This window comes from Rhagoletis zephyria, unplaced genomic scaffold, assembly GCF_001687245.7.
Source record: "Rhagoletis zephyria isolate East Lansing unplaced genomic scaffold, Rhagoletis_zephyria_1.1 Rzeph_scaffold_00097, whole genome shotgun sequence".
Lineage (NCBI taxonomy): Eukaryota > Metazoa > Arthropoda > Insecta > Diptera > Tephritidae > Rhagoletis > Rhagoletis zephyria.
Genome location: NW_016157181.1, coordinates 70,650 through 85,886, shown reverse-complemented (window position 1 = coordinate 85,886; position 15,237 = coordinate 70,650). Strand labels below are relative to the sequence as shown.

Genomic DNA, 15,237 nt, shown 5'->3' with positions numbered 1-15,237 from the left:
ATATGCTAATATATGCTAAAAAGCTACTTACGTACTAAATTTTAAGCAAATCGGACTATAATAAGATTTTTTCGAATAGACCGGTCCCTGGTCCACCTACCCGAAAAAAAGTAAAATTTTTTAAGCCTAAAACATGGTGGTTACCGAAAGCTATTTGTATACAAAATTTCATGAAAATCGGACCAGCCGTTCGCGAGATTACCTGTTACAAAAAAAAGGGACTTCTCTTTATATAATTAGTATAGATTATAATTATATTTTGACAGTATCCGTTGTTTCTGATTGGCGCAAAAAAATCTTGCCTAGTGACGAATTCGCCCCTTGATATGGTCGTTACTTAAAGCTATTTATATTCGAAATTGCATGAAAATTGGAAAACAGGAATCTAAAAGCTTTTCCAGGCAAAAAGCTACCTACGTACCGAATTTTAAGCAAATCGGACCATAAATACGATTACTTCGAACAGATCGGTCCCTGGTCCACTTCTTGGACAAAATGGATCATATATGCTAAAAAGCTACCTACGTACAGAACTTTAAGCAAATCGGACCGTAAATACGATTTTTTCGAATAGATCAGTCTCTGGTCCACTTCTCGGAAAAAATGGATCATTTATCCTAATATATGCGAAAACGCTACCTGCGCACCGAATTTTAAGCAAATCGGACCGTAAATTCGATTCTTTCGAATAGATCGGTCCCTGGACCACTTCCCGGAAAAAATGGGTCATATATGCTAATATATGCTAAAAAGCTACTTACGTACTAAATTTTAAGCAAATCGGACTATAATAAGATTTTTTCGAATAGACCGGTCCCTGGTCCACCTACCCGAAAAAAAGTAAAATTTTTTTAGCCTAAAACATGGTGGTTACCGAAAGCTATTTGTATACAAAATTTCATGAAAATCGGACCAGCCGTTCGCGAGATTACCTGTTACAAAAAAAAGGGACTTCTCTTTATATAATTAGTATAGATATATATATATCGGTTCCTAGACGTGACCCAGCGAAACGCCGGGACACGTATAACTTCTTTTTTACCGATATAACTTTCCCCGGTAGTTTGAACCCTTCCCGATCACTGACCCCTACCATTTGTCTCACAGTGTTATTTGCAACCTATCTGAAAAATTAAAATATGGGTGTCAAACGAAATGTTGTTAAGAAACCTTCAGATTGAATATTTTGAATATTATTGAGGTGTTTTACTACTGAACAACTGCAACATGGGTGTCAATGAAATGTTTTTGAAAGTTTTAGTTCTAAACTACATGAAATACGGTTGCCACCTGTTTGAAAAATCAAAATATACTTTAACTAATACTATGTCTCCATTGAGAGATTTATCTATTAAGATTTAATAAATCCCAGTTGCTAAATCACAACCGTCTCCATTACCATTACGAGATATGTTTGACGTTCACATTTTTAAATATTTGACGTTCGCTTATGTATGATTTTACAAATATAGTTGCGGACATTGATATACAGACAGATAAAAGGAAGGTACCAAGCGGAATTTCATTATATGAATTCTGAATATTATTGGCTTCTTATTCGTGGTAAATATGTATGTATAATATATAGTTTGGAAAGTGTAAAGAATGGTACCATATTCCGAATCATTTTCCCGAATTTAAGAAAAATTATCAAAACGGTAAAAAACATTTGCGGAAAGAAAAATTTTTGTAGAACTCTCTTATTCATAGGAGGGAACCGAAAATCCAATCGTGGGCCTTTGGCATATCATGAATACGAACTGAGTTCTAGAGGATGTTCGGTGCAATGTTATCGAAGCAGAACCATTACCGAAATTTATAAATTTTTTGTCGCAGCGCGTAAATGACTTATAGAAAGCGGAGAAGACTCTGCATGATATTACTATAAAACATTTCTTCTAAATTTTTAGTTTTTAAAATAATATTTTCTTAATTTATTACAACCAAAGTTATGTAAATATGTATTACTAATTTTCCACCCAAACTAACAAAAAGATATAAAAATCCCTAAAAATACGGAAATTCATGTTTTTATGATAGGCTAGATTTCAATGTCCTCAACTGTATATTGAAAATACAAATGTCATTTGACTTATGGCATGTGAATTTGTGGTTGCCACATCCAACAAATTGTACTTATTGATCAATATTATTGAAGATTTGACGAAGATTTAACTTAAATCTACTGCCTTTCGAGATTTAATTTTATATGATAAATCTCAAAAGATTTAACGTCAAATCTCGTCAGAGGGCTAAATCTTCACTAAATCTCACAATGGAGACATAGTATAAGGGAATTAGATAATTGGAATATGTATCGCAATATGGGTGCCAGACCAAAGGGGTTTAATAAGGTTGGAGTTGGAAAATATTTTGGAAAGGGTAGCCACCTGTTTTAAAAGTCGAATTTAAATTAATTGTACTCAAGTTAAAGTGTCACACGTAAGAGTGTTTAGAAATGATCAGATTGGGCATGTAGAGCCTTCGGAGGGATTTGAAGGGGGTTACCACCTCTTTAAAAACTATATTCAAATACAATTATATTATAAGTTAAATGAGTTATTATAATATAGGTATTAATCGAAAGTCTGTCAAAGGCTTTATTTCTAAGCTACATATGTATAGCAGGGTTTCCACGTATTTGAAAATTCAATTTCAATTATAGGAATTAGGTAATTTGAGTGCATATGTATGTATCACAATATGAGTGTGAGACGAAAGAGTTTTAAAAAGGTTGCCATTTGTTCAGAAAGTTAAATTCAAACTATTCAATAATTTCAATGAAGTATTTATTACTATAGGGGTAACAATCGAAATATTTTTGAATATTTTCATTTGTAAACTAAATGTATGTATTTGAATTCAGGGTGTTTAGTAATAGAAAAAGTATCACAATGGAGAGGTTTAAGAAAGTTTTGGTTTGAGATAGTTAATAAAGTTAAAATCTCCTATTTTTGGCATAGTTTAAGCAAGCTGAGATTTATTGAAAAAAATTACACCTGATATAGCGGCAGAAATTTAATACACTCAACGAAGCGGGTGATGGCGATCTAGTTTCCTATAAATGAGATCATAATCCCAGTTTTTTAACTGATTTAATTTTTTTCTTCAACAAACGATTCACGGAGCGTTGATTTTTATGGAAATATAATTGAGCTCCCCACTTCAGGAATGGCGCGGTTAAGCTTTTTCCTCAAAGCCAGGAATTTTGGTTATTTGATGAAAGGTACATTTAATTTAGCTCCTTATAAAGGAAAACTTTATAGACCTTAAAACATTAATATTATACGAATGTTTCTTCCCAGGAGTAGGATTTGTTTATGAAAAATATGTTTTCTAAATAAGTATCCTTCTTGAGTTCTCTTCCTGCTCATAAACTACTATAACCAAAAATATTTTAGCTAATACGAGTATAAACCAGACACTGAGGAATAAAACTGTTGTTAAAATAATACCCAGTGCCAGAATTGGTCGTCGGTTTAAAATTTGTTATGCCCGATGGGAACCAACTCCAAGTACGAAAGATCGTACAGCCAATTTCACGAAAGCAATTTAAGTGAAAATTATTTTAATTTTTTGAAATTTTTATGGAAATTGACAGAAAATAAATAATCATTTTCCATTTAAATTGCTTGTTAAACCAGCTGTTAGTAAAGCAAACTTATTTGTATTTGTTTTGTATTTATATTTTTTCCTTCTACATACATATAGTTTTTCCGTGGCTATGCTAATGCAATCAAAAGTCTCGATTCAAGAAAACTAGCCAGGTGCGATGTGGAATAAGAACATTCCATAGAGACCTTTGGGATTTCAATTACATATCGGTCATTCACTAAACTACTGTCACAGCTAGGCTTTCTAACCGTCCTCCTTTCGGGAAATGTCCCCCGTCCGCCTCAAGGAGTAAGTCCTACTCAAAAGCTACACACTCCTCTTTTATCTTACTTTTTAACCGACTTCCAAAAAAGGAGGAGGTTATCAGTTCGTCGGAATATTTTTTTTTTATGTATGTCGCCGCATAACTTTGGACCACGTCAACCGATTTCTATAATTCTTTTTGCATCGGAAAGGTAGTGTCTCAGAGGTGGTCCCATACTAATCTGGTTTAGATCCGATCAGAGGATCATGAGATATATATATATATATATTTTTTTTTATATGAGAGTTGAAGTCGGTTTTTTTTGCTAAAAATTACTTGTATATCACAGTTTTAATTGTTTAAATATGAAGTTCGTAAATTACTTTCAAAAATAGAAGATAACGAACGAGTTCACTCATTTCATCAAACTGGCACTAAAATATTTAAATCAATGGTTTGGCTTTTCTGAAGAGTGTTGGTTAACGCAATTTCAAATAATCTTTAAATTCTGTGCTTTCGATGAAGTTGAAGAAATTTTAAAGGTGCTTAGATTAAAAGATAGTTTGGATAATCTAAGCATGGACAGACATTTTCGAAAACCTAAACATGGAAGGTTGCCAAATTCGTGGGACAAACAGTGATGCCAGATTGTGGGTAATTTCCCTATTTAAGGGATATTTCAAATAAACAAGTAATTTTTAGCAAAAAAAAACGACTTCAACTCTCATATAAAAAAAATATATATATATATATATCTCATGATCCGCTCATCGGATCTTAACCAGATTAATATGGGACCACCTCTGAGACACTACCGATGCAAAAAGAATTATCGAAATCGGCTAACGTGGTCCAAAGTTATGCGGTAACATACATAAAAAAAAAAAATATTCCGACGAACTGATAACCTCCTCCTTTTTTGGAAGTCGGTTAAAAAGGGATTTCCATTTAACACGAGTATCGATGCATAACTGATCAAAATTCAGGAATATTCGACGCTCTTACGTAATTAATCGTCCGGAAGATGTGATGTGGAGTAAAATTATGTATAAGTATTAAACAAATTTTGAAATTTTTCTGACGTTAACCAATTCCAGCGCCGAGTAAGAAAGAAAATTTTCAACTGCTACTGGTGTTAACCCATTTCATCCCAGTGACAAAAAAATATTGGAATTTTTCTAATAAAACGTAGTACATGAGCTATTTTAGGCCTGAAAACGATGGAGAAGTGATTAAACAATTTTAGTCACATTGGGCTTCCTAGGGTCGGCCGTTGCGAAAACAAACGTTGGGAGAATCCACTACTATTACGTTGGGTGAGACAATATACTAAACAAGTTTGAAAATCACTCTGTTTAGGCAATTCAAACCTAAACTATATTATATAAATTTTCTCTGCTTTTTCCAAGCAAGGCGAATGGGTGTGGTGGTCAACGAGTACAAGACGAAGTATCCCCACGTCACTGTTGACAGTTATAATTCCGAGGAAGTGAAGAATTTCGTTTACTTGGGAACCAGCATTAACACCGATAATAATGTCAGCGTGGAAATCCAACGCAGAATCGCAATTCAGGAGTATAGTCCTCTCTCGACGTACGAAAACCACACTCTATAAGTCACGCATCATGTCCGTGCTGGTACATGGCGTAGAAATATTGACAATGACATCTGATGAGGCGGTTCTTTCAGTGTTAAAAAAAAGACACAGTGCATTGAATTGATATACAGCGGCCCCGCTGGCTTGACCATGTCGTTCGAATCCACTCCGATGCTCCAGCTCTGTAAGTATTCAACTCGGAACCCGCTGGTAGCGGAGGAAGACCCCCACAGCGATGGAAAGGCCAAGTGAAGAAGGACTTGGCTTCACTTGGCACAGCGCCAAATAAAAATCAGCAGAATGAGACAATGAATCTTCCACACATTTTGGGGAATTACTGTTTATTTTACGGTATTGCATTAACGGTGGTAGTAGTGAATCGTCCCAACGTTGCCCCAGACGCAGTAGGCAAAACTTATTTGGTGGATATATGTACAGGAAGTTAATTTGGCCTTTTGGCATCATGTTTAAGTCCATATTAAGAAAAAAATATTATTCGTGTCACAATTGCAGTCATTTCAAAATTGGTCCAAATTTTTCCCTATTTTTAACAAGGAAGAAGAAAAGACTAATTGCAAGTAAACACTTTTTGTTTACCAAATTAGTAAAATATAAGGCCAAGCTACCATTTGGTATAATCTATTGTGAGATTTTTGCGGCTTATCTATTTAAAAAAAATTTTAGTTCTGCTGTTGCGAAAACGCAACGGTGGTACGAAATGGGTTAAAGGTAAAAAGCGGAACGAATTAGCTGATGGAATGTTAAATACATTAATTCATACTTACCTTAATACACAAAATTTTTTTATCAAAATCTTGGGGTTTAATAAACACTGAAGCTAATTTACGAATGCAGTAGATGTTTTTAAATTCTTTTAGGCCTTTAGTGAAAAATCTACCGATCTTTGAATTTCGAAAGAATAATATATCGTCACCTGAGTGGAAGATCGACTTATCTCGGCAGCCAGTTCGACAACGTCCTATCTCAGAAAACTTTTCACGAAACGCCATACTCGAAAGTGAAATTCGTGTCGAATTTTCGTTGAGTATCGAATTTTCTGGCGAACAAAATTTTGCTTTCGATGGTGTAGAGAAAATTTAAAAAAAATTTAAAATTTTTATTAACTTCATGCAGTTTTAGCGTCGTGAATGTTAAACACTTTCGAGCTTGTGTTTACTTTTAAAAGATAATCCCTATACTCAGTTGGCACGATCTCTGAGAACAAAATCGTAGAGCCGTTGATAATTTTCACATATTTTAAATAGATTTGGCTCACAAACGCCTCTTTAGGCAGTCGAAAGTTTTTAGTAAATCTGTAGACAAATTTCTCAAATATATTCGAAAGACTACACTCAAACATTTGTACTCGTGGCCAGTTTAAGCTCTCATCCTCTGAAGAATCGTTGAACCAGAACTCCGTTGTACTAATTTTTACCACGTTTTTATAAATATGCTTTCGTTTTTATTTCAGTTTTCTCAGCGGTGAAAAATTTACTATTGTGAACAACCTAACCGAGCAAAATTCACAATAGCGCTATTCTTCATCGAATGAGCGTCATAATACCAAATTAAATTCGTTCGATCAGAACTTTCGACCACAGTCGAAGATCAAATGCAACTCATATTAGGGGCCAAGATTTACGTGGGCTGGACCGATTTGAAAATAGCTAAAAAAATTGAGTTTTTTGCATACAAACAGTTTCTTAAAGAACTTTTTGAGAAAAACTCAATTTTTGGAGGTATTTTCAAATCGGTCCAGCTCACGTAAATCCTAATATTTTTCCGAAATATCTCGGTGGTAGTCTGAAAATATAATAGATTTTATATTCCAATGGAAACACAGTACCGATTATTTTTTGTATAGAGAGTAGGAATGTTAGTCCCGGGATCCCGGACTTCTTAAGGTCTCGAAAATCCAGGGATTCTTGGCAAGTAATCCCGTAATTTGCACTGATGGCAATAATAGAAACTCCTTTTCTCGACCAGTATTGGCTATATTTCTTTTCTTATTTAATAATTAATATTTTTTTTATAAATATGTAGCTCTTTATACATACAACACCGCGCTATAGTAAATTGTATACACAAATATCAATATATTCGCGAAACCATGGGCCAAATATAGTAAAATTACGTTTTTATTTTTTCGCTCTGACGTCAGTAATTCAAAAATGATTTAAAAAATTCAGAGAAATGTGCTTAGAGAAGAAGTATGGGTATAAAATTAATGAAGAAAGCCTGTAGAATTTAAACAGATTAAAGTTTCTGGTGCAGAAGGGCTGGTAAATATTGAAAATGTCATTTTAAAATTTTATCCTTGATATTTCGCAATATTTGTTTTTGAAAAAATTATATGTTAAGGGCTTATATAAACTCGATAACATCCTCGAATTTCGTTCTTCTAACTTTGTCAGCTTAAAAATTACCTATTCGTCTTTGTGAATCCAAAAAATATAAATTTTTTAAATTCCAAAGTAATTTCCTATTGCATGTGTTACCCATATTTTTATTCTACATTGCACTGAATTTATTTAATAATTTTTGGAATTAATCATATCTTTGATATTACAAAGTCCTTCAAAATAAATCCTGCGGTCAGAGAGAAAAAATAAAAACGCCACTTTAAATAAGAAAGTAGGTTTCAAACCCATTTATTTATTATATATTTGATTGTAACAACATAGAAGCAATTTTTTTTGATTCAGGTTGTTGAAAAGTAATGAATATCTAAATCCCGGGACCTCGAAAATCCCGGGATCGGAAAAAACCGAAAAATTAACATCCCTAATGGGGAGAGATGCAGTCTAATTTACATATACATATGTAATTCAGCATAGTTTGCATATGTACATATGCACAATGCCGCTTCTCAGTTTCTGTTCGACAACACTATTTGCAATTGAGTAATTCGCTTTGATACGCCTTCTCATTTGAATTTTTCCATTAAAATTATTTTCTCACATTCTACGTTCTAAAATTAAACTTAAAAATTTTCTATGACACCTGACATGACAGCAATTACAAGAATTTATACTTTATCGTTCTCGCCTTTTAACTCTGCTGCAATTTTCTGTGTAGGAATGTGTATAGCACTTGCAGTTGACTTTGGGCAACTAGTACTCCTCTTCTTGCAGCTGCGAGAAAGGCAAAAGGGTATTCGGAAGTTTATGCAGAACATTAAAAATTCTTTTCATGCGGACGCAAAACTCAACAATCTTAAACTTAGCAACAACTCTTCGTACATGAGATGAATGTAATTTCGACCAGTATTTTAGTGCTATGAGGTGTTAATCCAAGCTGAACAAACACATTGATACACTCATTCTGCGGCAGTGGCTTTCCTTTGAGTATAACTCTAACATAAATGACCTCGAAATCCAGATTTTCTACTTTTTGTGCTGTAACAATTTTTACAACGCTTTTATCAACTTGCAATGTTGTGTGTCCAGACACCATTTGCAGCTATAAAACCTTTGCTTTGCAAAGTTTCTATAAAAAAGTCTATGCACTACGTACGCTACAGCGGAAATGGACGACACGCCATTTCTTTAAATGAAATTAATTGGTGCTCGTATGTATGTACATACATATGTATATGCATGTGTGTGCACCAATCTATTAATATCGTTGAATTATTTTAATATCTATTGCAAAATTTTATACAGACAATACTAAAAGGTAGAAAATAAATAATATAAAAAAAACTTTTTAATATAGAACGCTTTTATAAATGGACTAAAAAGTAGAAAATAATAATTCTCAGTCCCATAGAATTTGTTTTGATAACTTTAGATTTTGAAATTTTAGCAAAAGTCATTATAAACGATTTATGAGATTAAAAATGAAAAGCGTGGGGCGCATGTAATAGACCAGAATTGATATGAAGGGTAATATATGTATGTATGTGGATATATGAATAACGACCGCTTAAAATCGATCTCAAATGTGTACTTTCTCTGTAGAAATTTTAGGTCTATGTAGTTTGACTATTGTCAATTAAATCTAGTGCTTTGTATTGCCATCCCGACAATACCGGGATCCTAAAAATCGAAAAAATTAACACCCCTAATGTATGTATATGCATTTACAAATATTAGAAGTTTGAATTTAAGTACAGAAACTAGTGGTTTAATTTACTTTGTCTGCGTCTACTCAGGCTAGCGGTTAGGTGGACATAGTCGCGTACGTTCTAGACATCAAAAAAAAATTATACAAAAAAATTGTCTCACTGAAAAAATACAGTATAGTTTGCTTAGCTGCCCCTTCTTCTTTGCACGAAAAACTTCTGCGCTTAACCGAAAAAAGCACTTAAGCGAATGTTGTTTACTACTTCAATGAGGAAGGTATCCGAATCCCTATGAGACCAAATAATGGAGGAGCACTTCCCACGTAGAAATTACTGCAAGCGAAATTTTTTCCGAATGGTATCTAACTATCTTTATAACTATATAAAATTATAGCCGTTTTTGTAGTTCTGCGAGATGAGCAAAATAAATAAGAGCTTGTAAAATTAGGGTAAGTGTAGAGCCAGGGTAGGTAAACGTGATACTTTCTGTGATAATTGATAATAGTTGCATAATTTTTAAGGCAAGTATCGCTAATGTGCAGTTATGTTAAATGCATCTATCGGAGCAGTTTCCTTATAAATGTGAAAAATAATGCCCCTGATGCGCATTTTAGGGTAGGTATCTTAAAGCATAAAGGCAGCAAAGCAAAATATACTGTATCTATCGTCGCCAAAAAGATTCATGTGGCATTACCCGGGTGTTATTCGTTTAACCGGCTCCAACATATGTATATTACCCGGGTACCTGGGCAAATCGGGTAATACCCGGGTACCCGGGTACCCGTCAGCCCTATTTTATGCATATGGCCCAATATTTCAAAATTCTTTGCAGGTTGTAATTTTCATCCGATTTCGTATTTATTTTTTTGAAAATTGATGAGATTTAGAAGAGACCTGTCGGGCCCCATTTTTGGATTTTTATTTGTTGATATTAATTTTTTAGTGCAAAAAGAAGAGAAACTCGAAATTTTGAATAAAATCAATTCCCCAGTTCCTGTTAACCTTCATGCGCTCGGGATTGAAAACTCGCGTAGACGGTCGGATCTCTAGTTGTAGCAAGCGCTGATTTGTAGGGAGAATCATTTAAGCATATGAACAGAAGGCGGTTACGCTAACTCTTATACAATTTTACAAATGTATTTTACAAAATAAAAAAGAATTGGTATACACAAAATGAAAGTGAAAACAAGTAATTTTTAAGCAAAAATCAAAACTGACTTCAATTCTCATATACAAATTTAAGAGTACCGTTGATTTCTTCATGATCCAATGATCGGATCTTCGAAGTGCCACCTTTGCTTTAAAAAAGAATAATACACATCGGAAAGCGGTAAAAGACATAAAATAAAAAAATAAACGAATTGATAATCTCCTGCTTTTTTGAAGTCGGATAAAAAATTAACTTTTATTCATCGAGTAGCATTTATCGAAAGTCTAAGTGATAATATGTGCGTCGCAAACTCGCTTCTTCTTTTTCAAAAACAAAATCCGTCTGTATAACACCTACCGAAGTCAGATACGCAACAACATAATTACGAAAAACCATGTTTCGACACGCAGGAATCAAAAAAATTGGTGGCTGAGTAAAAAAGTGATGTGACTTTTGTACACATACATATGAGAACGTGTAATAAAAATAAAAAAAAAATTCAAAACACACGAAGCAATATATTCTTTTTCCATTGTAGGCAATTCTTTAAGTGTCATGGATTATTCGCGTGAAGGTATTTAACATTTATTTGACATGTTTCTTTTTTGATCAAACAATTTACTTGGAAGTGCAGTTGCTTAAGATTACACAGGCCGACAAAATTTTGGCTAAATCTCAGAACAGAAACTTTTATATAAATTTCCGAAGGTTTTCGGTGCGCTGAACTCGAATCTGAACTCAGAATTCACTGTTGGCTCTGGTTTAAAAGATATACTTACCTAAAAGTGCAAAAATAGCTGCTTTCGCCTATATTTGAAATTAAGTAGCATCACGGAAAAATATTTGTTACCAAAGCCATTATAGCTTATAGCATAATGATGCGTTTGGAGACAACAACCGGAAAACATTGTACAAATAACTAAACCGGACCCAAGTTTCTGAATAAGGGGCAGCAAACACTCTTTTTTGTTCGTTCATATAAATCAGTGGGTTAAAATATACGATATGAGACATCCTTTTCATATCGGATACCAACTTTGGTGTCACACTTTCGATTGGCTTAAATTTTTTTTATGGGTTCTATACATGAAATAAGCTAAAATCTTGCTCTAATTCAAATCTTTATATCTTGGGTTCTGCGTATCGTAGATACTTCGTTTTAAAGCTAAAGAAACTGGCTTAACATTTCTATATTATGTAAGGTGGTTAAGATTGTCCCAAAGCTACCTTAGCTATTAACAGTTGAACCTTTTAAAGATAATTTGCATAACGAGATGGTTTTTTTGTGAGAGTCAACAATTTTTTGTAATTTCAAAAACTTATGATGAGGTATATTTAGCAAGGTGTTAAAAATCGGGTTTACTTATCCAGGTATAATATTTGTACAGCAAGATATTTCTTTAAGGCGAATCAACATTCATATAACATAAGATTCTTATATTTTCATCCTCTAATTTTTCAAATACTATAAATCAAAGCCTGCTTTTATTATTTACTATGCACAATAATTCATTATATTACATGTCAATTTCAAGTCGGATAAGATAATTTTCGAAGGGGACTTATCTATAAACCGATAAAATTTCAATGGCTAATAACCAGGGGTACTTACAAACGGGATGCATATGAAAATCGAACCAATTTATGTACAATTTGATTATAAAATAACTACTACTACTAAATGGGGAATAAGTTCCTTTTTTGCTTGAAAAACATTCAATCAAAGCAGGTAATTGTTTATGATTTGTTAACTTTACCTCTAGCTATGGATTTTCGTTAACCAAATTAATTATAAAAATGCAAAGCATTTAAAATTATAAAACGTTTTAAAATGTATAACACTGGCCAACAAAATTCTGTTAAGTGAAAAATTGTAGCCGATTCTTATATGATTTTTCTCCTATAATCCGAATCTGACCGTAAAGATATTGGATTGGCTCTATTTATCGAGCAACTTAGGTTTAAAGCTGCCTAGAAACGCGTTTTTGGACATTTTAGAGCCTCTGTAAAACAATAACTTGATGCAATATACCCGTCTGGGTGTAGGATATGAAAGCCCAAACACTGCCATTTAATACTCAAAATTACAAAATTATGGTTAAACGGTTAACGGCCTTTATCCACATACTGAAAAAATTCCTGTACCAAATCCTATAAGAATCGGCTGTAATATTTTAGTCGACATAACATTGTTTAAATTTTGTTGGCCTGTGTAATTTTTATAGAAACCAGAAAATGTGCATTGGAATTCATAGATAGATTTAAACTTCACGGTATCTCTACTGAGCACGGAATATGACTTCAAATGCGTTATGTGCATACATACTTAGATATACATACTTACATACATATATATTCACCGATATTCACATCCACGTCAATTATTCATCATCCGTAAGCGACTGTGACTAACAAAATAATTACATGAAAATCTCTAAATTAATAAAGAATGGTTTGGTTGCATTTGGTAATTTATTAGTGCAAAAAATAACTCAGTGTTCCCATTATTTATTTGCATTCGTTCATGTCAGATTAATGTGCACTGCCATCACAAGCATATATGTAAGTAATGATTCGTAAATTTGTTCTAATTCTTGTAAAAATTTTCACACGAATTCAATAAAATCCCAAATTAAAAACATGCTGAATTGCACAACACCTAAAAGGATCGAATCACCGTCACCACCATTATCTCAGCTTCAGAAACAGCGGTTACGGATCCGAAAGCAAGATGCAGAACCGCAAACGCCGACAAGTAAATACGAAAAATCGAAAAAGACGAAAGCGAAGGCAAAGGAGAATGTAGCAAATCAGGGCAAGTCTCCCACAGACGACAAATTTCCCATAGAGCGTAGCGATGAACGAGTGGTACCTCCTTCAGTACCTCCTCACACAAACCCACCACAACAAAAAGCGTCACAAATAACTTCCGAATGGACAATTCAACAGCCACACTTGGCTACATTCAAATCACCGGCACTTGTTAAGTCCTTGACTGATCCACGTACTAAAATCACAAGTACAACAATAGTGCAAGCACCCAAAACTAAAGTAGAATCTGCACTTACATCACCAACATCAACAACGGCACCAGACCCCGCACCACGTACCGTAGCTCAGAAACTAAGAAGCACTGTAGCGCAATTTATGGACGCTGAACGTCAGCAGCACATAGAGGTCACCAGCGATTTCAATGATGCTGAAGATACGGCGAGTAGCATTGAGAGTGTGATTTCTACTGCACCAACGTTGCGTACGTCCAAGGAGACCAAGGAGAAACCGTCGCTTCTACCGAAGCCAAGAGTTAAAGTTGTTATACCACCTGCATTGCTACTGCACCAGCAACAGCAACAGCAATGCCAACAACAACCGCAGCAAGAAGAACAACACGAATTATCACTATCTACACCTTCCAGTCGCATTCCTGTTCGCACGGCAAATGCTGAAAGGCGAGTACTGAAGGCAGCTGCTGCGGCGGAGGGAATAGCGGCTCAAGTTGGGGTTGTCGGTGTTGAAAATGTTGTTATTGCTATGGGGGATCGCTCACCTAATGTAATTCAACGCGAGCAGTCTCCAACAAATATGAGGCAGAGCAAAGCAGTGATTAAGTAAGTCCAAACCCCATTTGCAGGAAAAAGCTATAAGAAAAGTTGCACGAAAATGGTAAGAAGAAAAGTTATGTAAATGTTTTAAAATAGTAATGCAATAATAATAGATTAGCCTGAAGTAGAATTAATTCTTTAATCAACGAGTCGACTTATACTGTTGGGGATGTCAAATATGTATTATGGGGAATACATTTATTAGGAGAAAGCTTAAAAACTAAATTTTCCGAAAATTTTACCGCTTCTTTAGAAAGATGCTGATAACTGCGGGTATGAGCACAGTCAAATACATACATACGTATACGTACATTCGAGTGGTCCAAAAACACTAAAGTCGAAATTTTAATGCCGCCATCCTCTAGGATTGTTCTATACCGAGAAAATACACCCCTATTGTTTATTTTCAAATCAAAAAATATTTAAGGAGTGTTCAAAGTGCTCAAAGTTGTCCATGTATTTAAAATCAATATTTTTTTTTATCGGAAAACTCGGGTTCTCTTCAGGAGACTTTCAATGTTAATATCTAATTGTTTACTAAAGCATTTTCTTAATACTAAAGATTTTTTATTGGTCCCTTATTACATTTTCTGGGGGTTTTGACGGACCTATAAAATATAGTTACCATGAAAAAAATGGTTTAAGAAACAATTGGGTATTATTGTTGGGAATATCCTGAAGAGAAACAGAAATATCCTGAAGGGAAACAGGGGTTTCCGATCGAAAAATATTGATTTTCAAGAATTCTGTACCATGTCTGCGACAGAGTTGGGCAAAATTTATTCGAATGACGAATAACAAATGAATAACTTGTTTTTCTTGTTATTCGTAAATAATAAATAATTTTGTTTATTAAAAAAAAAAATTATTCGAATGACGGATAAATTATTTTATTCGTTATTCGAATAATTATTATCTTCATTAATTATTCGAATAACGAATAAAATAATAATAAAAGAAGTA

At 33.9% G+C, this 15,237-nt stretch overlaps 1 protein-coding gene across 9 annotated transcripts in view; it reads left to right on the top strand.

The window, feature by feature from the left end:
* The window catches only part of LOC108376139 (scribble planar cell polarity protein), a 483,715-nt gene that overhangs the window by 437,878 nt on the left and 30,600 nt on the right, over positions 1 to 15,237 (top strand). For 8 of the 9 annotated variants that reach the window (XM_017632340.1, XM_017632355.1, XM_017632348.1 and 5 more), the window contains one exon: positions 13,339 to 14,280. The exons of the other annotated variant lie outside the window; for it this stretch is intronic. In XM_017632340.1, the coding sequence (XP_017487829.1) occupies positions 13,339 to 14,280 (942 nt within the window). The remainder of the gene's footprint in view (positions 1 to 13,338; positions 14,281 to 15,237) is intronic. 9 annotated transcript variants of the gene reach the window in all.